The sequence below is a fragment of the Jaculus jaculus genome, chromosome 12, assembly GCF_020740685.1.
Source record: "Jaculus jaculus isolate mJacJac1 chromosome 12, mJacJac1.mat.Y.cur, whole genome shotgun sequence".
NCBI lineage: Eukaryota > Metazoa > Chordata > Mammalia > Rodentia > Dipodidae > Jaculus > Jaculus jaculus.
In genome coordinates this window covers 26,470,724-26,495,590 of record NC_059113.1, presented here as the reverse complement: position 1 = coordinate 26,495,590, position 24,867 = coordinate 26,470,724, and the positions used below count along the sequence as shown (strand labels likewise).

The window sequence follows — 24,867 nt, the reverse complement described above, 5'->3', positions numbered from 1 at the left end:
TTCCATGAGCCAGGAGATGGGTGCTCAGGTGACTTCCATGAGCCAGGGGATGGGTGCTCAGGTGACTTCCAGGATACATGGGATAGACACTCAGGGGGCTTCTCAGGTTCTGTGTTATTATGTCACAGTGCTAGCCTTACCCTTTTTCCTTGAATCTAACATGAGCCTAGGGCTAGCCAGCCTATGACGTATTATCCGGGGTTTCATATGAGGATGACCTGGGCCAAATTCCTTTTGCAAAAAATACATGTGTCATTGAAAAAGTAAAGAGTGAGAGCAAATATTTAGAATTTTTTGAGCAATGACACAGAGCTGGGCTAGAAAGGCAGTGGACAGCTTCAGCTGTGTATAAGAGATGTGAGAGGCAGATGGTGGCACATGCCTTCAATCCCAACACTCAGGACGCTGAAGTAGGAGGATCTTTGTGAGTTCAAGGCCAGCCTGGGCTAAAATGAGACCCTGCCTCAAAACAAAAATGAAACAAAACAAAAATATGAGGAATCAGGATGGTTGATGAATTAATGAATTGAAACCAACTCACCTAAAGGAATGTGGTGGGTGTAGAGGGAGGGAAACAGACTGAGCGAGGTTGGAAGTGATGAACTGTATAGCCTATTAAAGAGAAAAGGGGGCTTGAGGAATGGCTTAGCTGCTAAGGTGCTTGCCTACAAAGCCAAAGGACCCAGGTTTGATTTCCCAAGACCCATGTAAGCCAGATGCACAAGGTGGCACATGCATCTGGAGTTCATTAGCAGTGGCTAGAGCCCCTGGCATGCCCATTCTCTCTCTCTGCCTCTCTTTTTCTTTCTCTCTCTGTCTCCATCTCTGTCTCCCTCTGAAATAAATAAATAAGTAAAGTTAAAAAAAAATAAAAAGAAAGGCACATGTGTGGGCATTGAAGTTATCTAACTTTTATTTGTCTCCTATGTCTGTTCTTTATTTCTGATCAACCCCCCCGCAACATACCACAAAAAAATGCACACATTTTGATACCTGTTTTTGCAGCTAAACTTGATTGCTTTGGTTATAAATAATGATTTTCCTCCCAGAATATTTTTCTCCTGTTCACTCAGGTTAAAGTGCTATGATGGTGTGTATGCTTTTAAGGTTTTAGACATAATTTGTAAATTTTGATTTGGGAAAGATTTTATTTTTTATTTTTATTTTTTAGTTTTCAAAGTAGGGTCTCACTCTAGCCCAGGCTGACCTGGAATTCACTCTATTTTCTCAGGGTGGCCTTGAACTTACAATGATCCTCCTACCTCTGCATTTGGAGTGCTGGGATTAAAGGCGTGCACCATCATGCCTGGCTTGGCTGCCAGGTATGTGTATGTGTTTTAAAGTATCCACACTGTAGTAAATATCAGCAATTTTAATTTTAAAGATTTCAATGGTCATTTCCTTTGCCTTTTTACCTTTTTATTTATTTATTTATTTATTGGTTTTTTGAGGTAGGGTCTCACTCTCGCTCAGACTGACCTGGAAATCATTATGTAGTCTCAGGGTGGCATCAAACTCATGGTGATCCTCCTACCTCTGCCTCCTAAGTGCTGGGATTAAAGGCATGTGCCACCACACCCGGCTACCTTTTCATTGTTTATATTTACTTATTTATTTTTGAGGAAGGGTTTCCCTCTAGCCCAGGCTGACCTGGGACTTACTATTTAGTCTCAGGGTGGCTTCAAACTTTGGAGATCCTCCTACCTCTGCCTCCGAATGCTGGGATTACAGATGTGCACCACCACGCCTAGCCTATTTTTAATTTTTTTAGGTAGCATCTCACTCCAGCCCAGGCTGGCCTTGAATTCACAATGATCCTCTTGAGTGCTGGGATTATAGGTATGGGCTACCATCCCCTGCTTTTACTTTTCCCCATATCATCTCCATTTGATGTCAACCAAAACATTGGCCATTTAATTTAGAAAGAAAAAGAAAAGTACACTATGCTTGTGCACATATACCAGTTACTTTATGTACAAGAAAGGAATGGGGAAGGGGTAATGAAAGAATAGACAAAACTCTACTGTAGTAGTCAGGATGTGGTGGAACCAAATTGCAATTTTCTAATTGGGAATGTATTCTTAGTCTATAACAAAATCCTGGAGTAAAGTAGTAGGTTCCCTTTTTAGTATACATCTCCTGTCTGTTGCTTGAATACATCAATTGTATCTTCATCTTCCATTTCCAACTGTGCAAGTGTGTCTATTTCATATTTCATTGATAGGCTGCCCATCAAATTGGAATCTGATCTGCCTCATTGACAAACCCTGTCGATCACAATAGGCTTTCATGAGTTTACTAAGTGGTGTATGCCGCTTAATCTTAAACTGCACCTCAAAACCATCCTGCCCAGCAACATTCAAATTAATATGATCTTTGTTCTCAGTCTTGACTCCTTCCTTGAGTTTCTTGTTGGCCATGGTAAGCACTGGGGTCTCCTCAGCAGCCGCTTCACAAAAGAGGTACCAGGTCCATACGGAAGGAACACACAAGCAACACCAGCAGTGGCCTGCCTTGTGTTTTTGAGACAGGGTGTCTGGCTGAACCTGGAGCTCACAGTTTCTTTGGCTAGACTAGCCAACTATTGAGCCCCAATGATCAGTCTGTCTCCATGCCACTCAGTGAATAATTAGATTTCATTTCATGTACCGATCTAAGGTTTCTACCTTTGTAATGTATTTTTTGTATAAGAATATCATGTTTGAATTCATAAGACTATTAGACAGTGGGGCTGGGGAAATGGCTTAGCAAGTAAGAGAGGGCCTCAGACAGCCCAAGTTTGATCCCCAGTCCCTAAGTAAATCTTGGGCACAGTCACACATACCTCTTATCTCCAGACCTGTGGGGTGCGTAGACAGAATTGCTGGGGCCCACTGGTGAGCCTGTCTGAAAATGGAAGCTTCAGATTCAGTGAGAGACTCCATGTCAAGGAAACACATGGAAGAGTGACAGAGGAAGGAGGGCCTATGTTCTTATCTGATCTCTGTGTGCATGTGTATGTGGCGTGCACACTGCACACACATGCATGCATAAATCATACACACATACCATGCCACACATACTACACAGAAATATTGAGTGAAACAAAAAGAGAATTCTTCCTAGCAGTAGTCTATAACAAAACTATTTTGTATATCTGTGCTTTTGTATATACACATGTATATATACAAAATATATGTATATATATTCTGTAGCACCCCCCACACATTGACCAAAACAAAAATGACTTAGACATTCAATAAAGTTGTGAAATGTTTTTACTCAGCAATACGGTACAGAGGTCCCTCAGGTCATTATTTAAAATTTTATTTCACTATAGATATAACAGTTATTTACCACAGAGCAGACATTTTTGAGTTTATTTAACCAGTGCTGGATATTTATCTGATTTATCTGCATTTAATCTCATCTAGATTCCTAAGCATTTTTGTTTAGATTAAGGAATATTTATGTTTACTTATTTTGTAAACTTACATTTAAATTTATTTGTATACGTGTAGAGTATATTGGTGTGGTATATTATATGTGGTATGTGTGTAGCATTGTGATGGTGTATTATGGTTGGTGTGAGTGCATATATGTGCACAACCCACACATGTGTGCAAAGGACAGAACAGAACTTCAGGTACACTTTTCTATTGTACATCCACATACTTCCTTGTGACTCTCCCTCTGTCTAGAGCAGGCATTTTATTGGTAAGCTAGTCCCAGAAAGTTCCCAGTCTTTGCCACATGCATGCTACACACAGCTTTTTGTGTGGATTTGGAAGATTCTAACTAAGGTAGACTCAGGTCCTCCTAGGCTGTCTTGCTTAACCAGCAAGCACTCTTACCACAGAACCATCTTCCCAGCCCTATTCATTTAAATTTTGATAGAAACTACCAATTTACCTTTTAAAAAATTACTTGAGAGAGAGGAAGAGAGGGAGAGGGAAAGAGAGAGAAAATGAGTCTACCAGGGCCTCTGTCACTGCAGAATGAACTCCAGACACATGTACCAGTTTGTGCATCTGACTTTATGTAGGTACTGGGGAGTCAAACCCTGGTATTCAGACTTTGCAAGCAAGCTCCTTTAATCACTAAGCCATCTCTTCAGCTCCAAATTTACCTTTTAATAGGGTGGTTACAATTTATATTCCATTAATTGTTTATGAGGGTGTCTTAGTTTACACCTACTTTCTTGCAAACATGAGTCTTTAATTCTTTGCATCCTGAAGAGACAGGAATCCTCATTTTGCTCAAGTGTATTTCCGTATCCTTCTTAGGTCCATGTATCTGTGCTTCCTTCCATACTCATACCATCTCCTTAGGCCTTCCTTCCCCAGAGTCGGTATTCACACCATGTTCTTAGGTCTGTGCCTCTTTCTTTCCTGCGAGTCTGTGTTTGGATCTTTTGTTTGTGTTATCATTTTTAGGCCTTCTCCTTTATAAAGGGTATAGTCAAATGTATCTCCTATGAATAAGATCTGTATTTGTCATTAGTGTTTTATCATAGACATATTTAATTTATTTTTTGGTGTGTGTATGCTTGCAGTAAGTTAAGTGGGTTGTGTACAAGAGTGTTGGCCACAGGAAGCTACTGGATGCTCTTCTCTGTCACTCTTCTGCCTTATTTCCCAGAGACAGAGACTCACTGAATGTGGAGCTCTGTTTTTACATGAGTGCTGGCAGTCAAACTCAGGTCCCCATGCTTGTGCATCAAGTGCTTTTACCCACTGGGCCATCTCCCCACACTCCTATGGACAGAGTCTAAGCTGTGGCCTTGCTCTCCTCTGGCAGCCATCCACCAGTATTCATTCCAGTTTGGTTCAGTGCATTCTACGGTTCATGTGCATTCCAGCTGTCCATGAAAACCCTTTGCTGTGGGACACTGTGCCAGCTATGGCATCTAATTTCCATGATCCTATTTAATGTTTCAAGTGTGTACTGAGATCAATTACTGACAGGAAATTCTCTTTTTAACCAAATAAACTGTTAAACATCTGAAGAAGGGTTTTTTTGTTGTTTGTTTGTTTGTTTGTTTTTGTTGTTGTTTTGAGGTATGGTCCCACTCTAGCTCAGGCTGACCTGGAATTCACTCTGTAGTCTCAGGCTGGCCTTGAACTCACAGTGATCCTCCTATCTCTGCCTCCCCAGTGCTGGGATTAAAAGCGTGAGCCACCACACCCGGTTGAAGAAGTATGTTGAAACCTTTATCTAAGAGTTCTGGTGGATAGAAAATGGGTGTGGAATGAACTTTATAGAAATTCCAGTACTTGAATTTTGAATCATAAGAATATATTTGAACGTTAATTGCAAACTATTAGAGGAAATATTATTTGGAGATCCTGTTAGTCTACGTGAAGCATTATTCTTCTAGCTAGCTTTTTCATGTAGTTTTTCATGTAATTTAGCATGATAAAGAGCAAGAAAGTTTAGTAGCAGGAGTGGAGACAAGCAGTTTCTACTTCCATTTTTCTTTTTTCTTTTTTTTTGAGGTAGGGTCTCACTCTAGCTCAGAGTGACCTGGAGTTCACTATATAGTCTCAGGGTGGCCTCGAATTCACAGTGATCCTCCTACCTCTACCTCCCAAGTGCTGTAATTAAAGACATGCATCACCACACCTGGCCCTGCTTCCATTTTTCTCCATTTCAAACAACTTCTCAAATGCTAGAGCTTATATACTTTTTATAGAAAAGCAAAAGGAACATTATTTTTTGATATTTTACTATGTAAATGTACATTTTTAAATTGTTCTTTTGGACTAGAGAGGTAGCTTAGCAGTTAAAAGTGCTTGCTTGCAAATTGTTATTTCATTAGTACGTTTAAACGTTCTTGTCTCATGTAGGTGGTTATCTATGCAATTTTTAATAGTACTCAACAATAGAAAAGACTGGTGTACTTTCTTCTAACATCACCAAAAAGTGGTTTTCACCAAGAGGTCAGTTTTCCAGAAAACTGATAATTTTCTACTAAGTTTTTAGCTGATTCCTTTCAGTCTTCAATATTTTTCAAAGTTAATAACTTTTAATCTCTTCTTTAATATTTAGGTCTTTCATTGTACTAGAATTTCTATAACCATATAAGATAATTTATTTCCTTTTTGTCATAGACATACCTTTATTATTTCATCACTAATCATGATACTAGAAGATAGCTTTTATATTTTAAACAAATTTTTCATTTAATCTTTTTTATTATTGACAACTTCTATAATTCTAGATAAGAAACCATGATAATTCCCTCTATCCCCCTTACTTTTCCCTCCATAATTGTAGTCTTTATCATATCCCCTCACCTCTCCATCAGTCTGTCTTTTAGTTTGATGTCATCATCCTTTCCTCCTATTATAATGGTCTTGTGTAGGTAGTGCCAGGCACTGCAAGGTAATGGATATCCAGGACATTTTGTGCCTGGAAGAGTGCATTGTAGGCATTCCTACCCTTCCTTTGGCTTTTACATTCTTTCTGCTACCTCTTCTGCAATGGACCCTGAGCCTTGGAAGGTATGATAGAGATTTTCAGTACTGAGCACTCCTGTCACTTCTTCTCAGCACTGTGGTGCCTTCTGAGTCACCCAGAGTGACCCAGAGGTCACCCCCATCTGAAAAGAGAAGCTTCTCTAACCAAAAGAAAGAAAATCATTAATGTATAGGTGTGAACATTAAGAGAAGTGCTTACTCGGAAGTTTGGTGAGCATAATACATGCATTTAACCAGACAGCAGCAGATGTTACACCCCTAAGGTTCATGACTTACCTACCCTGTCATAGGATTTCAGTATCAGGCTTGTAGCCCCTCCCCTGGAACAGGCCTCCAGTCCAATTGGAGAGTGGTTGTTTTTCCCCATAAGAGACATGCCACTATTGTACTCATTGGCTCATTTGACCTGGCTGGCCAAACTTAAGGCTTGTAGTGTCTACTGTTGTTTATCTCTACTGATGACTTCTGTCTCCCTTTGGCCTTCATACGGTATAGTTTTTTTCTAGCTTTCTGACACTTGGTCTACATGGAGGAATTTTTCAGCTCAGCTTCATCAAGATTTCTTAGTTCCCTTGCAGCCCCAGCATGTGGAGTATTAACAACGGTTGAATCTTCCCTACATTCCCCTCCTCTCTCACCCCTCCTCTCCCTCCTCCTCACCCAATTGGGTGATTTCTTTTGATTTAAGAAAGGCCATTTGTGAATATTTACCCAATATATTAATTTCTATATTCATGTAAGAGAAAAAATATATAATTTTAAATTTGTTTTTTGGCCTTTATGTCATCTCTATTTTTTTTTTTTTTTTGAGGTAGGGTCTCACTCTAGCCCAAGTTGACCTGGAACTCACTTTATAGTCTCAGGCTGGCCTGGAACTCATAGCAGTCCTCCTATCTCAGCCTCTTGAGTGATGGGATTCAAGGTATGTGCTGTCACTCCCAGCTTTTTCTTTTTTGAGCATTAGTTCTATGCCAATCGGATTCACTTATTTTTCTACATTTTCTTAAAATATTTTATTTATTTATGTATTTTTATTTATTTATTTATTTATGTATTTATTTGAAAGAGAGGGAGAGAGAAATAAGTAGATAGGGAAAGAGAGAGAACGGATGTGCCAGGGCCTCCAGCTCCTGCATACAAACCCCAGATACATGTGTCACCTTGTGCTTTACATTTTCAAAAATACAATTTTGGAGTCAACTGTTTCTGGAAAGTATGGGAAGAATTCCCCAGTGGAATAATCTGTGTGTGGGACCTTTTTATAGCTCTTTATCACTTGTTTCATTTCCTTTACTTGACTTAGTTCTTTGTCTTTTCAGATTTGTAGGAATTTCCAGTGTGTGAATGCGTCTGTCCTGAATTATGACTGTGATATTCAGGAAAAGTGCCACAGCCACGGGGTGAGCAGTGTTCCCTTTGAAGGTAGTGTTGAGGATCGACACTTCCCTCTGAGGGTCTGATGAGAATTCCCAAGATTTCTGGATGTTTAGATGTCAGAGAATTTGTTGATACTAATAAATTTTTTTATGCTTAAAAAGAGTATATATTTGAGTTTATATGAATTTGGTCCTTTCTCTGCTTTCCATCTTGAACAATAATCATAGTTAGTGAAGTGGTGCCCTGATCACAGTTAACATGCTGTTCTGATTATTTTAAAGGTGTGTAACAGCAATAAGAACTGTCACTGTGAACAAGGCTGGGCTCCCCCAAACTGTGAGGCCAAAGGATATGGAGGAAGTGTGGACAGTGGACCGACATATAATGGCAAGTAACATTGATGAAGATTAATGTGATCTTCCAGCAGCCCAGCACATAAGCTGGAATCTTAGCACCACATTTAAATTGTGTTCTTTGGTTGCCTTATTACTTGCAAATATTTCTACTGTTTAGCCCATATCTATAAGAGTTTTATTTGTTTATTTTTGCCTGGCCTTACATAGGAGCCTTTTACCTACTTCCATTTCCTACCTTGCTTCTCATGGTCCATGGCCATATTATAGAGTTGTGGTGTTTCCTTCCAGTACTAATTCTAGATTTCAGTGCCTTGCTCTCAGACATGCCCTTCTCAGTGCTACTAGTATGAAGTCCATAAATTCTTAACCTGGAGTAAATGTCCTGGGTGTAATGTGTCCCAGAGTGGCTTCCCACCTTACTCTACTGGGCCAGGCACGATGTTACTCTGAGATCTCCTCTAAGCTTTTATCTGTAGCTATGCTTTCTTTTACTTTTGAGCCTTCAAAATTGTTTTTTATTTTTATATCTTTGGAACTTGGCTAGTTGCCTCCTACACTTTAGTTTATACTTTATTTCCTAATAGAAAGTTTCTCTGAGTCTGCTCTTCCTTTACTCTCCTAGTACTGTTAGCTAGCACAATCCCATACTATTGTAATTCTTAGAAAACTTTATTTTTGAGGCAAGCCTAACAGACTGGCTTTTTTTTGTGTGTGTGTATGTGTGTGTGTGAGAGAGAGAATTGGCATGTCAGGGCCTCCAACCACCACAATCTAACTCCAGACATGTGTGCGCCCTTGTGCGCATGCGTGACCTTGCATGTTTGCATCACTGTGCATCTTGCTTATGTGGGATCCGGAGAGTCGAACATGAGTCCTTAGGCTTTGCAGGCAAGTACCTTAATTGCTAAGTCATCTCTCCAGCCTGAAAACTTATTATTTATTACCTGATGGAATATGAACTCCTTATTTGCAATCTTCCTGGTGAGAACATATAGATTCTTTTATTTCTTCTCAAACACTTAGCATAGTGACTGACTCATAATTTAGCTTTTTTTTTTTTTTTTAAATTACGAGTTGCCAAATCATTCTCAAAGTGGCTGCTGTAGCCCTGTCCTGTTTGCATTTTCACATTCTGTGATTTCAGTTATTCATGGTCAACCCCAGTCTAGAAAAATCATTATGGCTCAATAATTCAGCTGAGGGGGACAGTCTTACCTCAGGCCAATAGTGCATCATTACACCACCATGCCAAGGCCATTTGCCTTTCTTTTCTCAGCACATAAACACTATCATCTCTGTCATTATACGAAGCAGAGTGAGCATAGTCCAGTAAGGCATTTTGCAAAGACAGAAACTTGATATTTATTTATTGTAGTATGTTATAATGATTCTATTTTATTATTAGATATGATTATCTCTTACCATACCAAATTTATACATTTAACTTCATCATAGGTTTATGATAAAATAGGCAAAAGCAAAGTAGATACTGTGTGCTGCCTGTGGTTTCAGGTATTCACTGGGCTCTTCGATTGTATTTCTGTGGATCAGAGGGATCACTGTTTATCAGTTTGTATCTTACTATCAGTGTAGGAAGGTTCTAATCTCTCCCTGTCCTAACACTAGGTCATATTAGTAGCTGCATAGTGATATTCTGTTATTTTAATTTGCATTTCATAATTACTAGGCCAATGATCATCTTCTCATGAACATACTAGCTGTGAGCATACCTGCTTTCTTGATGGGTCTGTTCATATGTTTCAACTATTTAGTTGGGTTGCTTATTTTCTTGAATTTAACAGTTCTGTATGTATTATGGATACCAGTCCTTTATCAAATATGTGCTTTGTATAGGCATATATTTTTAAAGTTTTAGATGTATATTTATTTACTGTTAATATATAGTAATTGTACTAATGTGTTTCATTATGAAATTTCCATACACATGTGTCAGGCTTTGTTTGTATCTATATTCCCAATACCCTTTCAGTCCAAGCTCTCTTTCTCTCCTTCCCCCACTTCCTTCCCTTTCTGCTTTCAGGTCACCATCATTTTTAAGTAATAGCCCATTGTCCACATATGTGGTAAACATGTGAAACTGGTCTTTCTGGTTTTGTCTTATTTTGCTTAACATAATGATCTCTAATTCTGTCTTAATACAAATGACATCATTTCCTTTTACTTTATGGCTGAATAATAAATACTACATGTGCATATGTACTCCATTTTATTTATCAGTCAGCTGATGAGCACCTAAGTTGATTCTATATCTTAGCTATTATGAATAGTGCTGCAATGAAAACGGATATGCAGGTATCTGTTATGACCTTGAACCCTTTGGGTATGTGCTTGAGAGTGCTATATAGCTCGATCATCTGGTAGTTTTATTTTTAGTTTATTTATTTGTTTATTTAGTAACTGCAATAATTTGCATTTCTACTAACAATATATAAGGATTTCTCTTTAGTCTTCAGCCTCAGTAGTATTTCTTTAAAAAAATATTTTATTTATTTTCAAGGGCAGAGGGAGGGAGGGAGAGCTGATTGTACATGCCAGAGCCTCTGACTACTGCAAACGAGCTCCAGATGCATTGCTACTCTGTATCTGGCTTCATGTGGGTACTGGGGAATATAACCCGGGTCATTAGACTTTTTAGGCAAGCTCCCTGACTACTGAGCCATCTCTCCAGCTCCTAGATTTCCTGATTTATTGTCTGCTTGCTAGTAACTATTCTGACCAGGTGAGGTAGACTTTAGAGAATATGTTTTCATATATTTCATATATTTCTTGGTCATATAAATTCATTTCTTGAAAATGATTTATTTTAGTTCACATGTCCATTTATGTGTATAGGATTGTTGATTCTTTTTGTGCTTGACTTTTTGAATTCTTCATGTATTATGGATATACATATTCATATTTATATATTGTCTTCTATTCTGAAGGTTATATCATGAGTTTGTAGATTTTTTTTTTTTTTTTTTTTGCTATGTAGAAGCTTTTTAATTGGTTACAGTCCTCAACATCAAGTTTAGTTTTATTTCCTGAACTATAGAATCCCAATTAGGAAATCTTTATTTGTGCCAATATCTTGAAGTGTTTCCCTGTATTTTCCTCTAGTAATTTTAATGTGTCAGGTGCATTAAGGTCTTTGTTACACTTTGAGTTGATTTTATACAGGTAAGGAATAATGATGTCTTTTCAGTCTTCTATTGGCATGTCCAACCTGTGACCACAGACCACATGTGTCCTAGGACAGCTGTGAATGTAGCACAAGGCATTTTTAGATTACGGTATCAAGTTGCAGCATGCTACATGCTGATATCCACTTTCCCCACCTCATTTGCTTAAGAGTCTGGACTTTTAACCAAAAGTAATAAAAAGAGATAAAGAAGGTGACTTCATACTCATTATAGAGGAACAATTCAACAAAAAGATACTATAACCATAAACTTACTTTCACCAAATGCAGGATACCTAATTTTATAAAGCAAACTTTACTAGACAATAAAACAGATTAAAATCAGTTATAGAAACTCCTGCTTGTTTCTTTTTTCTGTTTGCTTGGAATATCTTTTTTTCTGTCCTTTCACCTTAAGGTGGTTTCTATCTTTAATTATAAGGTAGGTTTCTTGTAGACAGCAAATGGATGTATCCAGCCTATTATCCTATGCTTTTTGATCAAGAAGTTGAGTCCATTAATGTTCAGAGTTATAATAGTGAGATGTGAGTTAATCCCTGTCATATTTTTTGAAGATTTTGTGGAGATTGGTGTTTTATTGGTCTTAGCATGCTTTATGTTCATTCTAGTTTTGATTGTTTTCCCTCCACATGTACATATTGGTTCATCTCCTGAACATGGAGTATACCATGCAGGGTATAGGGCTGGCTTGATGCTCATGTAAATATAAAGCTGTTTTTTTTTTTTCTTTCAACTTCTATTATGTGGGATAATTTTGCTGGGTATGTTCGTTTGGGTTGGCAGCCATGATCTTTTAGCATTTGAAATACTCCCTTCTAAGCTCTTCCAGCTTTTAAGTTTCCATTGAAATACTTGAGGTAATGCTAAAGGGCTTACCTCTTTGTGTCATGAGCTGTTTTTCTCTAACAGCTTTTATGACTCTTTGTTTTCCTGTGTTTAGTGTTTTGATTATTATGTGTCATGGAGTGTCTGTTCTCTGGTCCTGTCTATTTAGTGTTTTGTGTGCCTCTTGTACCTTGATCATTCTCTCTTTTGTAAGTTTGGGAATTTTTTCTTCAATAATTTTATTGAAGATATTCTCTATGCCTCTGTTCTTTATTTCATCCCTTTTATGTATGCCTATGATCCAAATACTTGGTCTTTTTAACATGTCCCAAATTTACTTCATTTTCTACTCACACATTTTTTGGACTTGACAGTATTTTTAGAATCCCAATCTATTTCTTCTGTCTTGTTCTCGAGTTCTAGAATTCTTTCCTTCATGTGGTATATTCTGTTTGTGAGGCTATCTTGGGAGCCTTTTAAGGTAGGGTTATTGTACTTCTATTTTGTGTTATGTTTTCTTGAGCATTTCCAACTCTTGCTTGAATTCCATCTTTCCTACCTTCCTGCCTTGCTTGTTCCTTTCTTTGTCCTTGCATTTTTTTTCAAAGTAGGGTTTCAGTCTATCCCAGACTGACCTGGAATTCACTATGTAGTCTCAGGCTGACCTTGAACTCACAGTGATCCTACTACCTCAGCCTCCCAAGTGCTGGGATTAAAAATGTACACCACTGGGCTGGAGGGATTGCTTAGTGGTTAAGGCATTTGCCTGCAAAGCCAAAGGACCCAGATTTGATTCCCCAGGACCCACATAAGCCAGTTGCACAAAGTGCTGCATGTGTCTGGAGTTTATTTTCAGTGGCTGGAGGCCCTGGCATGCCCATTCTCTGTCTGTCTGTTTCTCTCCCTGACCCTCTCAAATAAATAAATAAATAAATAACTTTTTTTTTTTTTTAAAGTGTGCACCACCACACGTAGCTATTTTCATTTCTTTTTTTTTTTTTTTTTTTTTTTTTGGTTTTTCGAGGTAGGGTCTCACTCTGGTCCAGGCTGACCTGGAATTAACTCTGTAGTCTCAGGGTGGCCTTGAACTCACGGCGATCCTCCTACCTCTGCCTCCCGAGTGCTGGGATTAAAGGCATGCGCCACCATACCTGGCTTATTTTCATTTCTTGATTTGACCTTTATATTGTCTCTTGGAGTTAATTCCTGTATTTATATATTTCTTCATTGAGCTTGCTCCATTTGCCTATGAGCTCATTTATTTGTTGATTCTCCTCAAATTCCTTTAGCCTTCTGGTGATCTCATTTTTTCCTATTTTTACTTTTGAGAGAGAAAAAGAGGGGGGGAGAGACAAGAGAGAGAAAGAGAGAGAATGGGCACAGCAGGGGTTTTACACTCAAGATGTATGCACCCCCCCTTGTGTGCATATGTGACATTGCACACTTGCATCACTTTGTGTCTGGCTTTATGGGTCCTGGAGATTTGAACATGCATTCTTAGACTTCTCAGGCAAGTGCATAATCTCTAAGCCATCTCTCCAGCCTTGATCTCATTTTGATTGGCTTCAATTTCATTTAGTTTTCTATGGAGTACTGTTTCCTGATTTTCTTCAGTTCCATTCAGCTATTGATTATCTTTCAGTTCCTTCATCAATACCTTGAGTTCTTTTTGTTACATTCTTCCAATTCATTCAGCTATCCTTTAATTTTAATTTGGATTCCTTTGGCCAATATTCTTCATTTTCCTTGAAGCCATTCTTGAAGTTCCTATTTAATTACTCTTTGTCCAGTTTCTTCCCATTCAACCAGCTGTTTGTTTATGTTCTCACTCAGTTTGATGAAGATGCTTGTAAATATTTCTTTTGGGCTTTGTGATGGTTTGATTCAGGTGTCCCCCTTAAACTTAGGTGTTCTGAATGCTTGGTTCCCAGTTGATGGAGATTTGGGAATTAATGCCTCTTGTAGGCAGTGTATTGTTGGGGGTGGGCTTATGGGTATTATAGCCGGTTTCCTCTTGCCAGTGTTTGGCACATTCCCCTGTTGCTGTTGTTCACCTTTTGTTGGCCAGGAGGTTGATGTCTACCCTCTGCTCATGCCATCATTTTCCCCTGCCATCATGGAGCCTTGAGTCTGTAAGTTAAAATAAACACTTTTATTTTCCAAAAGCTGCTGATGGTCAGGTGATTTCTGCCAACATTGTGAACCTGACTACAACAGGCTTCTATGTCTTGGGTCTCTTCAATGCTTTCATTGGAGGCTCCCATTGCAGGAATAGTTTGTCTTTGTGGGATTCTTCTGCTAGGGTTTGTGTGTTGTTTGCTTTGTGTTGTGGTCTGGTCATGTCGAGATCAGTTGTCTCACTGAGGATGCAGAACAGCAGCTCCTGTAGTCTGTTTTGGGTGGCCTTGTCTAAGTTGATCATGGTGGATATGGGATTAAAGATGATCCACCGGTTTGGGGTGGGCGTATTTGAGCCTGAGTAGGGTCTACTTTGTGAGTGCCACCTCACCGAACATCTAGGTAAGACCTCCTGATGTCCAAGCTGGATTCTGTCCCTCCAGCCCTACTTGCTGTCTGACTTTTTGGACTGAGATCAGCTCCAAGCTTCTCCTGGGGGCTGGAGCCAGTACACAGTTGCCCTCTTCTTCAGATAATTTTTTTTTTTTTGGTAGGGAAGGCTTACAAGGTGGGCATGAGAAGTAGAATCCAAGTTGGTTGCTAGAGAGGAGGCTTAGCGGTTAAGTGCTTGCCTGTGAAGCCTAAGGACCCCAATTCAAGGCTCGATTCTCCAGGACCCACGTTAGCCAGATGCACAAGGGGGCGCAAGCGTCTGGAGTTCATTTGTAGTGGCTGCAGGCCCTGGCACGCCCATTCTCTCTCTCTCTCTCTCTCCCTCCCTCCCACCCTCCCTCCCTCCCTCCCTCTTTCTCTCTCTGTCACTCTCAAATAAATAAAAATAAAAACTATTTAAAAAATCCAAGTTGGTCAGCTGCTCACCACTGATCTTCCCTGACATGTTCCCTCTGAGTTGTCTAACTCTGTCCCACATCCCCAGTGTTCAGCTCAGTCTCAGAATGGTGCACAGCCCTGCTCTCCAGTGGCCTTCCACTGGCTCGTTCCTTTGCAGGCAGGTGCCCTGGTATGGCCTCTAGTTCTGATGGACTGTCACTTCTTTTCATCACTTTGATGAGCTTTGAGTCTCCCTGGTAGTCACCACCATCTGAAAAGAGAAGCTTCTCTAACCAAAAGTGAGAGTAGCATTAATATATGTACATAAATAATTAGAGGGAATTTTGGTGAGTATATTATATCCATTTAGCCAAACAACAGAAGGAGCGTTCTCCCTTAAGGTTTATGACCATCCCAGCCACAGGCTTTTGACTAGGTTTCCAGTACCAGTCATGATTTCCCTCCTGTGGAGTGGGTCTCAAGTCCAATTAGAGACCAGTTGGTTTCCTTCATTACAGACATGCCACCATTGCACTAGCTGGCACATTGTGCTTGGCTTGCCAGCTGTGTAGCTCGAAGGGTCCACTGCTGGTTAAGAGCCTTGGTGACATTTCTCCTCTAGCAGGCTGCATACCACTTTGCAGCACTATGACAGCTAGTCAACAGGGAGGAGGATTATAGATAAGCTCCTGATTTCTGTAGCCAAAGCACATAATATCTTCCTTCAGAAAGGGAGCATTGGGCTGGAGAGATGACTTAGTAGTTAAGGCACTTGCCAACAAAGCCTAAGGATCCAGGTTCACTTCCCAATGCCCTCATAAGCTAGATGCATAAGGTGGCACATGCATCTGGAGCTCATTTGCAGTGACAGGAGGCCCTGGCACACCCATTCCCTTCTCCCTATCTTCCTCTCGTTCTCTCAAAATGAAAAAAGTAATAAAATTTATGTTCATGAGGGAAATTGGTCTGTAATTTTGTTTTGTTGTGTCTGTATCTGGTTTTGGTAGGAGGGTAATGCTGGCTTTCATAGAATGAGTTTGGTAGTGTTCCTTCCTGTTCTATTTTATGGGATGAGTGGGAAGCATTGGTGTTAATTCTTCTGTGATGGTCTGATAAAATTCTCCAATGAATCCATTTGAGTAACTGCTTTGATCTCACTGCTTGTTATAGGTCTGTTTTTCCAATTTAGTTAAATATATGATTTTATGAGTTCCATTGGAGTCTGTAATGGTGCCCTTTTCATCTCTAGTTTTATTAATGTGGTTCTTCTTTCTCATTTGGTCAGTTTTGTTAATCTTTTTTATCCCTTCAAAGAACAAATTCGGTTTCATTGATTCTTCCTAATGTCTGGTTTCTGTCTCATCAATTTCTGCCCTGATCCTTCATTATTTAAACATAGAAAAGTTCTCTATTTATCATATAAAATGTAATTTAAAGTTACATAAGATTCCAATTTTTACCAACCATGTGGCAAAAATTCAGAATTTTGGCTTTGAAGATTAGGCTGTAGGATGTTCTTCTGTGTTGCATAGAAGTATGCCAATTTGTTTTACAATACTTTACAATACCATTTAGAAATTATTATTTTCCTTTTGATTGAACAAATCTGCTTTGGGGAAATTATTCTGTAATCATACTTGCATCCTTATGGTACAACCTATATACAAGATTATTCCTTATAGAATTTTGTTAATGTTGTTTTTCAAGGTAGGACCTCATTTTAGCCTAGGTTAACCTGGGATTCACTATGTTGTCTTCGGCTGGCCTTAAACTCACAGTGATCCTCCTACCTCTGTCTCCTGAGTGCTGGGATTAAAGACATGCACCACCACACCCAGCTTTAAAGCGTTTTTTAATAATGAGATCCTGAACAAAGTACTTGTCCTAACAATCTTCCCAATAGTGTTTTGTGTACCTGTATTGAAAGTAAGAATGCCTCCTATGCATAGTTTAGAAATATATAAGATATATAGACAAATGAGAAAAGTGATCTACTCCATAGTGTTTATTGTATGCCATCCTTTTGTAAAGGATAAACAATTAAAAAAAACCCACATTTTGTTCTTGGTTGTATTTATATGAAGAAATGTTATAAAATTAAATAAGGAAAACATGTGAAACAGGCATAATTACTTAATTTGGTGGTGGTTAGTATGACTTTCATCTCCCTAGGAAAGAGTGTGGCGCTGAGGAATGGACTGCTGGTGGTGTTCTTCCTCATTCTCCCCCTTGCTGCATTAGCTGCCTTCCTCTTTATCAAGAGACACGACCTACGGAAAAGCTTCTTCAGAAAGAAGAGATCACAAACATATGAGTAATTTAACTTTTTATATTTATTGAATCACTTAATATAATCACTAATGATATACCATAGAGGTTGACAATTCTTTAGGGTTCTGGGACATTTTGGGCTTTTTTAATGTAAAAAATATGGAACTGGAGAGATGGCTTAGCGGTTAAGGCTTTTGCCTGCAAAGACAAGGGACCAAGGTTCCATTCCCCAGGACCCACGTTAGCCAGATGTATAAGAGGTCGCACGTGTCTGGAGTTCATTTGCAGTGGCTAGAGGGCCTGGTGTGCCTATTCTCTCTTTTACTTTCCCTCTTTCTCCATCTCTCCCCCTCTTTCTCTGTCAAATAAATAAATAAATAAATAAAAATAAAATATTTTTTAAAATATGGGATAAAAGGTGGTGGCATATGTTTGTGGTCCAAATGTTTGGAAGGAAGAGGCAGAGGGATACTGAGTTCAAAGTTAGCCTGTGATGCCCTATTCCTAACAGGCATAGAGAGAGGGGAGAAGTATATAGGAGGAAGAAAGGGAAGGGAAGGGGGAAAGGAAAGAAAGAGAGGGAAGGAAAGAGGAATGATGTGGCTAAGCCACCTCTTATACTGGGAAGGGAAGGTATTATAGTGACTAGCCTATATGTTGCTAAAAAACAATCCTTGGGCTGGAGAGATGGCTTAGCAGTTAAGCGCTTGCCTGTGAAGCCTAAGGACCCCGGTTTGTGGCTCGGTTCCCCAGGTCCCACGTTAGCCAGATGCACCAGGGGGCGCATGCGTCTGGAGTTCGTTTGCAGAGGCTGGAAGCCCTGGCGCACCCATTCTCTCTCTCTCCCTCTATCTGTCTTTCTCTCTGTGTCTGTCGCTCTCAAATAAATAAATAAAAATAAAAAATTAAAAATTAAAAAAAACAAGAAAAACAATCCTTATAGTGGGTTTATGTTATGTAATATAAACTGTTCTAAATATTAAATTTAAAAATACTCATCTTTCAGATCAGATGTCAAGAATCAAGCAAGTGTTTCTAGACCTCCAGTGAATGCTCCTCGGCATGTTTCTCCATTGAGGCCTACTAGAGAAGCTGTAAGTTTTCAGTTAAAAAGACTCTTCTTGCCCTACTGGGTTAAAGTATTGCATATTTCAAGGGACAAAAATGGAGCTGGAATGTACTTCAGTGGTTGTGTGCTTGCCTAGCATGAATGACTCTGGGTTTGATGTTTAGTACCACACACAGAGAAGCATGATTAAAAAGCTTATGTATATATAAACACACACAACTTTCTTAGGACTTTGGGAATACTGTAGGAAATCTTCACGTTAAAGAATATCCACAAAATCTGTGCTTAGAGGACTTGAGGAAAGGCATCTAGACATCAGCATTTCTTGCCTTGAAATGAAGATTGAGAAATGACATGGTACCTATTTTTATTATCTGCTGTCTTTCTCTTTTTAATATCTGGCTTCTTAAGACCTGGTGCTGAGTTCTGGGATGGGCCTTATTGATTAGCCCTCATCACTTCTCCTTCCAAGACCTGGTGCTGAGCTCCAGGATGGGCCTGGTTGGTTCAGAGTAGGACCTCCCACCACCACTCCTCTAGTACATCACAGAGCTCTGTTACTTTGATAGTGGATGTCCTACTTACTACGTGACTTTCTGTGGTGTTTTTTTGTTTGTTTGTTTGTTTCTTGAGGTAGGGTTTCACGGTAATCTAGGCTGGTCTGGAATACACTCTGAATTCTCAGGGTGGCCTCAAATTCATGGCGATCCTCCTACCTCTGCCTCCTGAGTGCTGGGATTAAAGGTGTGCACCACCACGCCTGGCACTCACTGTGGTTTTTGCTTGCATTTTCCTGATGACTAGTGATATTGAGGACTTTTTCATCTTTTCATTCGTTTGGACTTTGAGTTTCCATTCTTTTTTAACTTTTTAGATTTTTATTTAGTTAATTATCTGAGAGAGAGAGAAAGAGGCAGGTAGAGAAAGAGAGTGAGAGAAAGAGAGAAAGTGTCACCTTGCGCATTTGGCTTACGTGGGTCCTAGGGAATTGAACCTGGTTCCTTAGGCTTCATAGGAAGCACCTTAACCTCTAAGCCATCTTTCTAGCCCTCTTTACATTCTTTTTTAAATAAAAATTATTTATTTATGACAGAGAGAAGGAGGGAAAGAGGGATCTAGAGAGAATGGGTGTACCTGGGCCTCGAGCCAGTGCCAACAGATTCCAGATGCATGTACCACTTTGTGTGTCTGGCTTATATAGGACCTGGAGAATTGAACCTGGGTCCTTAGGCTTCACAGGCCAAGTGCTTTAACTGCTAAGCCATCTCTCCAGCCTTGCTTACATTCTTAATATAGTTTCAGTATTAAGTTCTTACAGATATATGGTTTGCAAATATTTTCTCTCATTTTGTTGATTATCTTAATTCTGTTGATGGCTTTGTTTTGGAGAAGTATGCAGTGCCTTGCCTGCTTATTCTTTTGCTCCATGTGTTTCCGAGGTCAGATCCAGAAAGTTTTCCAAAGCTCATGTGAAGAAACTTTTTCTCTTTACTTTCTTCTAGGAGTTTTCCAGTATCAGATCCTATGCTTAAGGACACGTGTTGAGTTGGGTTTTTTTATACCTGGTATGAGATAAAATCTGATTGTATTTTTTCAGCATGTGGATATCCAGTTTTCCTAGTAATATTTATTGAAGAGAGGACTCCTCATTGTTTTCTGGGCACCTTTGTGAATAGTTCGCTGACCATAAGTGTATGGCTTTGAGGCTCTCTCTTCTGTTCTACTAGTCTATACATCTGTTTTTATGCAGATGTAATACTATTTTAACTAGTATAGCCTTGTAGTATATTTGGAAATATCACAGTATGACACCTCCATCTTAGTTCTTTTGGCTCAAAATTGCTTTTATTATTTGATGTTCTGTGGTTTCACAAAGCTTTAGAGTTTTTTTGTTTCTCTGAAATAGTCATTGTTTTTTCAGTGAAGTTTGTTTTTAATTGCTGTGTAAAAACATAGAAATTATGCTGGGCGTGGTGGCGCACACCTTTAATCCCAGCACTCGGGAGGCAGAAGTAGGAGGATCGCTGAGAGTTAAGAGGCCACCCTGAGAATACATAGTGAATTCTAGGTAAGCCTGAGCTAGAGTGAGACCCTACCTTAGAAAACCAACCAAACAAACAAACAAAAAAAACATAGACATTATATATATTAGTGGGATTATATGTGATTTTTTTATACATGTATAAACCAAGGCATGCATACCTATCTTATCAAATATGTATCATTTCTTTATGGCAAAAACTTTTCAAATCCTTTCCTCTAGCTCGCCCTCCCACATTTGTGGTACTATGGAATTGAACTTAGGGCCCTTTGTATATTAGGTGAGCACAATGCTACAGAGACATCTATCCCTGGCCCTCTTTGTACTTTGTACTTTGAGACGGGGTCTTACCAAGTTGCCCAGGCTGGCCTTGAACATGCAATCCTTCTGCTTCAGCCTCTGAGTATCTGGGATTACAGGCTGTGCCATAGGCTCAGCCTTCTCTAGCATTTTGGAATGTACAGTACATTACTATAATCTAGTCATGCCATTGTGCAGCTTCCTGCTTCTGTGGAAGATAACTTAGTAATCAGTCCTCCTAACCACTCCCTTCCCTCCCTGCTCCTGTCCTGAGTCAGAGGCTGAGAATCCCACAATTCTACTTTCAATGTTGATGAGATCAACATTTCTCTGTTCCTGGCTTATTTCATGTAACATAATGATCTCCAGTCTCATCCATGTTGTCATAAATGGAAAGATTTCATCTTTCTTTATGGTGCGGTCATATTCTGAAGTACACATGTTCCACATTTTATCCATTCTGATATGTCATTTTCTTTATCTTTTCACCAGTTGATGGGCGCTTAGGTTGTTTCCACTTCTTGACTGCGTGACTAGTGCTACAGTGGACGTGGGGTGTCGTTGCCCCTTCCACACACTGACTTCATTTCCTCTGGATAGAGAAGCAGGAGCGGGTTGGCTGGATCATGTAGTGATTCTGTTTTTCCATATTGGCTGTCCCTATGATTCAGGATTTGGGGGTTTAGGATGGGCCCATCAAATTTATGGACTCCAATTTTGGGTGCTTTAACTAAGAATTGATAAAGATGGGCTCCAAGAAGGATAAATTATGAATTATCAAGTCTATTTAGCGAGGATTCACAATTTGTGGGGCTTACTTAAGGGAAATTGGGATCTATGAAGAGGCTAGAGCACAGTCATAAAGACATGGAAGGTAGGAAAGACACACTCATGTGCAAAACCCAGCATAGTCTGTGAGATTCACTGAAGAAAAATGGCTGGGCTAGAGCCATAAATACATGGAACCTGGGAGCCTGTGTAGGGATATTTAGAAGGAACTCACATAGCATCTGCCTTGAGCTTCCCCATGGAAGAAAGTTAAGAGGGCAAATGGTGGTGGCTTAAGGAAGAATAACAGAGAGAAAATATCAAAGCAGAGACCAATAAATTTATAGGAGGAATGAGTAGTACTGAGAGTTACAGTCATGGTTTCCCCGGGTTTAGAGAAATTCCACAGGTAGCAGGTCTAGAGTTAGAGAAACACCCATGTGGTAGATCTGGAGTGTAAGGGAAATATGTACATGGTAGATTTAGAGGCCAGAGGAAATTCATACATGAAATTAAAATGAGAAGTTACCCCAAAGTATGAGGCAGAAGCAAGTAGAAAAAGTACTCAGAGCAAAAAGCAGTACTGTGTTCTGGGAAGCCAGACACCTGTATCCTAGCAGAGATCACAGAGCAGAGTGAGGGGATGCAGAGAGAGGGCCAAGAAAGGCCAAAAGCAGCCTTTATAGTCAATTGAAGAATGTATTCTTTCACCAAGTCCAGGTATGTAACGGTATGTACAGACCTGGTTAGTGTGTAGTTTTGAAGGGGCAGGCTTCAGGTCCAGCCAACCTGGTGGTGAAGACTTCCTATCCATTTAGTGTGCTAGACTGTGGGCAGCAGTGAGCACCGTAGCTGTTGTGGATCAGACACGAGTTCCATTCCTGCCAAGAGTTCCATTGGTGCCAGGGCAAGGTGGCATCAGTTTTATCTGGGCTTCAGTTCCTAACTGAAACTGCCTAAAGGAACCTAGTTTTGTCCTATTTCTCCTTGACTTACTGACATTCTCACCAGCAGTCTGCTTGGGTTCCCTTCTCTCCACACCTCACAGGACCATGTTCTCTTTGGGCATTGTGATAATAGACCTTGCTGGGGGAGGTGATACTCATCGTGACTTGAATGTTCCTGATGACTAGTATTGTTGGACATTTTTCATATTCCCATTGACCATTTATATTTCTTATTTTTAGAAATGCCTATTCTCAGGTTATTCATGTGGTTTATTATTATTATTATTATTGCTATTGAGTTTTTAGAGAAAACTCAATTTATTGTTTTCTGTATACCAACCCCTGGTCGTATGTATGGTTCACAACTATTTTCCCCCATTCTCTTCTCTCTGTTGATTGTTTTCTTTGCTGTGTAGAAGCTTTAGCATTTGATGTAATCCTACTTCTTTTTACTTTTCTGCTTTTGTTTTCTGTGCTTTTGTGCTCTGGCATGCCCTCAACCCCTGCCCAAGCCCTGGCCATGAGCATTTCAGTGTTTTACTTACGTTTAAGTCTTTAATCTATGTTTAGTTAATTTTTGTGTATAGTGAGGAAAAGGGGTCTAATTTCTTGCATGTGGATATCCGGTTTTCCTAGCATCGTGTGTTGTAAAGTCTGTGTGTGTTCTAAGCATTTTTGTCAAAAGTCAGTTGGAGGCTGTGGAGGTTGCTCAGTGGGTAGAGCACGTGCCATGTAAGCATTGAGGACCTGAGCTCAGGTCACCATTGCCCACATAAAATGCTGATTTGGTAGGACATGTCTGTAATTTCAGCACTGGGGTAGCAGAGATAAAAAATATCCCCACAGATTGATTGTCTGGCTCCATTGGTCATGAATGACCCTGTCTCAAACAGTAAGGTGAAGAACAACTGAGTAAGACTCCTGACATTGACCTCTGACCTCTGCATGCACATGTTCCCACACACAGCTGTGCACCGAACATGCATCCACATATTCACACCACACACATGCACATAAAAAGTAGTTGGCTATAGGTGTAATGATTTACTTAGCCTTGTCCTGAATAGGAATGCATTGATTGCAGTAATAGGGTTGCATTGGCTCTATAGATTGTTTTGGGTACTGTCAGCATTTAACAATTTTAATTCTTCAAACCATGCATGTGGGTTTCTTTCCATTTATTTGTGTCTTCTGCAGTTTATTTCATAGTGTTTTATAGTTTTCAATGTGTACGTATTTCTCTCTTGGTGTGTTTGTTATTTATTGATTCTTTATGCTAATCTGAATAGATTATTTCCTTCAGATTGTTTTTAGTGTGTAAAGGTATAATTACTTTTGATGTTTGTTGATTTTGTATTTTACAACTTTATTATTAGTGTTATGGAGTTTTCTATATATAAAGCATGATATCTTCAATCAGATACAATTTTATTAATTTTCTCGCCTAACTGCCCTGCCTAAAATTTCCCATACTTCATTGGATGAAAGTGACAGAGTGGACTTCCTTGTCATTCTTCATCCTCTTAGAAGGATGTGTTCCATCTTTTGTCACTGAGAATGAAGTTATCTGTAGGCTCATGATATACACACCTTATCACTTCAAGATTTATTCACTCTATAACTAGTTGCTGAGACGCATTATCATGAAAAGATTGGGTTGCAGTTGTCAGGTGTTTTCTTTTCTTTTTTTTTAAATCTTTTATACATCTCTTGCAATGTTTGTATGGTCTCTGCCCATTATGTTGTTCATGTGTTTGTGGTTGACAACCTGCATTGATTCCCACTTGATCCTAGTGAACTAGTTTTGTAATGTACTGCTGAGTTTGCTAGAATTCTTGTTAATGATTTTATTTTATTTTATTTTTTGGTTTTTTGAGGTAGGGTCTCACTCTAGCCCAGGCTGACCTGCAATTCACTATGGAGTCTCAGGGTGGCCTCGAACTCACAGCAGTCCTCCCACCTCTGCCTCCCGAGTGCTGGGATTAAAGGTGTGTGCCACCACGCCCAGCTTTGTTGAGGATCTTTAAATCTATGTTGAATCATGGCTATTGGCCTGAAATATTTCTTGCAATGTCTTTTTAGTTTGTATGCACATACATGTATGTTTGTGTAAAGCATACATATGGTATGGCATGGTGTGGTGTGCATGGTGTGTGGTGTATGCAGTTATCATGCAGATGGTGTGCTACATTGCACATGTCTGCAGAAGCCAAAGGAGATGTCCTTCTGCTCATCAGCATATTGCTTGAGATGATGTCTCCTTCAACCTGGAATTACTGTCCATCAGTGAGCTACAATGAT

At 39.5% G+C, this 24,867-nt stretch overlaps 2 protein-coding genes across 2 annotated transcripts in view; one reads left to right on the top strand and one right to left on the bottom strand.

The window, feature by feature from the left end:
* The window catches only part of Adam9 (ADAM metallopeptidase domain 9), a 99,516-nt gene that overhangs the window by 69,518 nt on the left and 5,131 nt on the right, over positions 1 to 24,867 (top strand). Inside the window, exons 17-20 of the mRNA XM_045131546.1 lie at positions 7,781 to 7,861; positions 8,120 to 8,225; positions 17,343 to 17,484; positions 18,448 to 18,535. Coding sequence (XP_044987481.1) covers positions 7,781 to 7,861; positions 8,120 to 8,225; positions 17,343 to 17,484; positions 18,448 to 18,535 — 417 coding nt within the window. The remainder of the gene's footprint in view (positions 1 to 7,780; positions 7,862 to 8,119; positions 8,226 to 17,342; positions 17,485 to 18,447; positions 18,536 to 24,867) is intronic.
* On the bottom strand, positions 2,126 to 2,420 carry LOC105944817 (small ubiquitin-related modifier 2-like). Its single transcript, XM_012951331.2, has 2 exons — positions 2,267 to 2,420; positions 2,126 to 2,202 (listed from the first exon to the last, which is right to left on the bottom strand). The coding sequence occupies exons 1-2, from the start codon at positions 2,418 to 2,420 to the stop codon at positions 2,126 to 2,128; spliced, it is 231 nt and encodes a 76-aa protein (XP_012806785.2).

Coding starts and splice junctions, on each gene's coding strand:
- LOC105944817 (XM_012951331.2), bottom strand. CDS start 2,420: ATGGCCAACAAGAAACTCAAGGAAGGAGTCAAGACTGAGAACAAAGAT. Junction 2,203..2,266: donor AGCCTATTGTGATCGACAGG/GTTTGTCAATGA, acceptor AATATGAAATAG/ACACACTTGCACAGTTGGAA.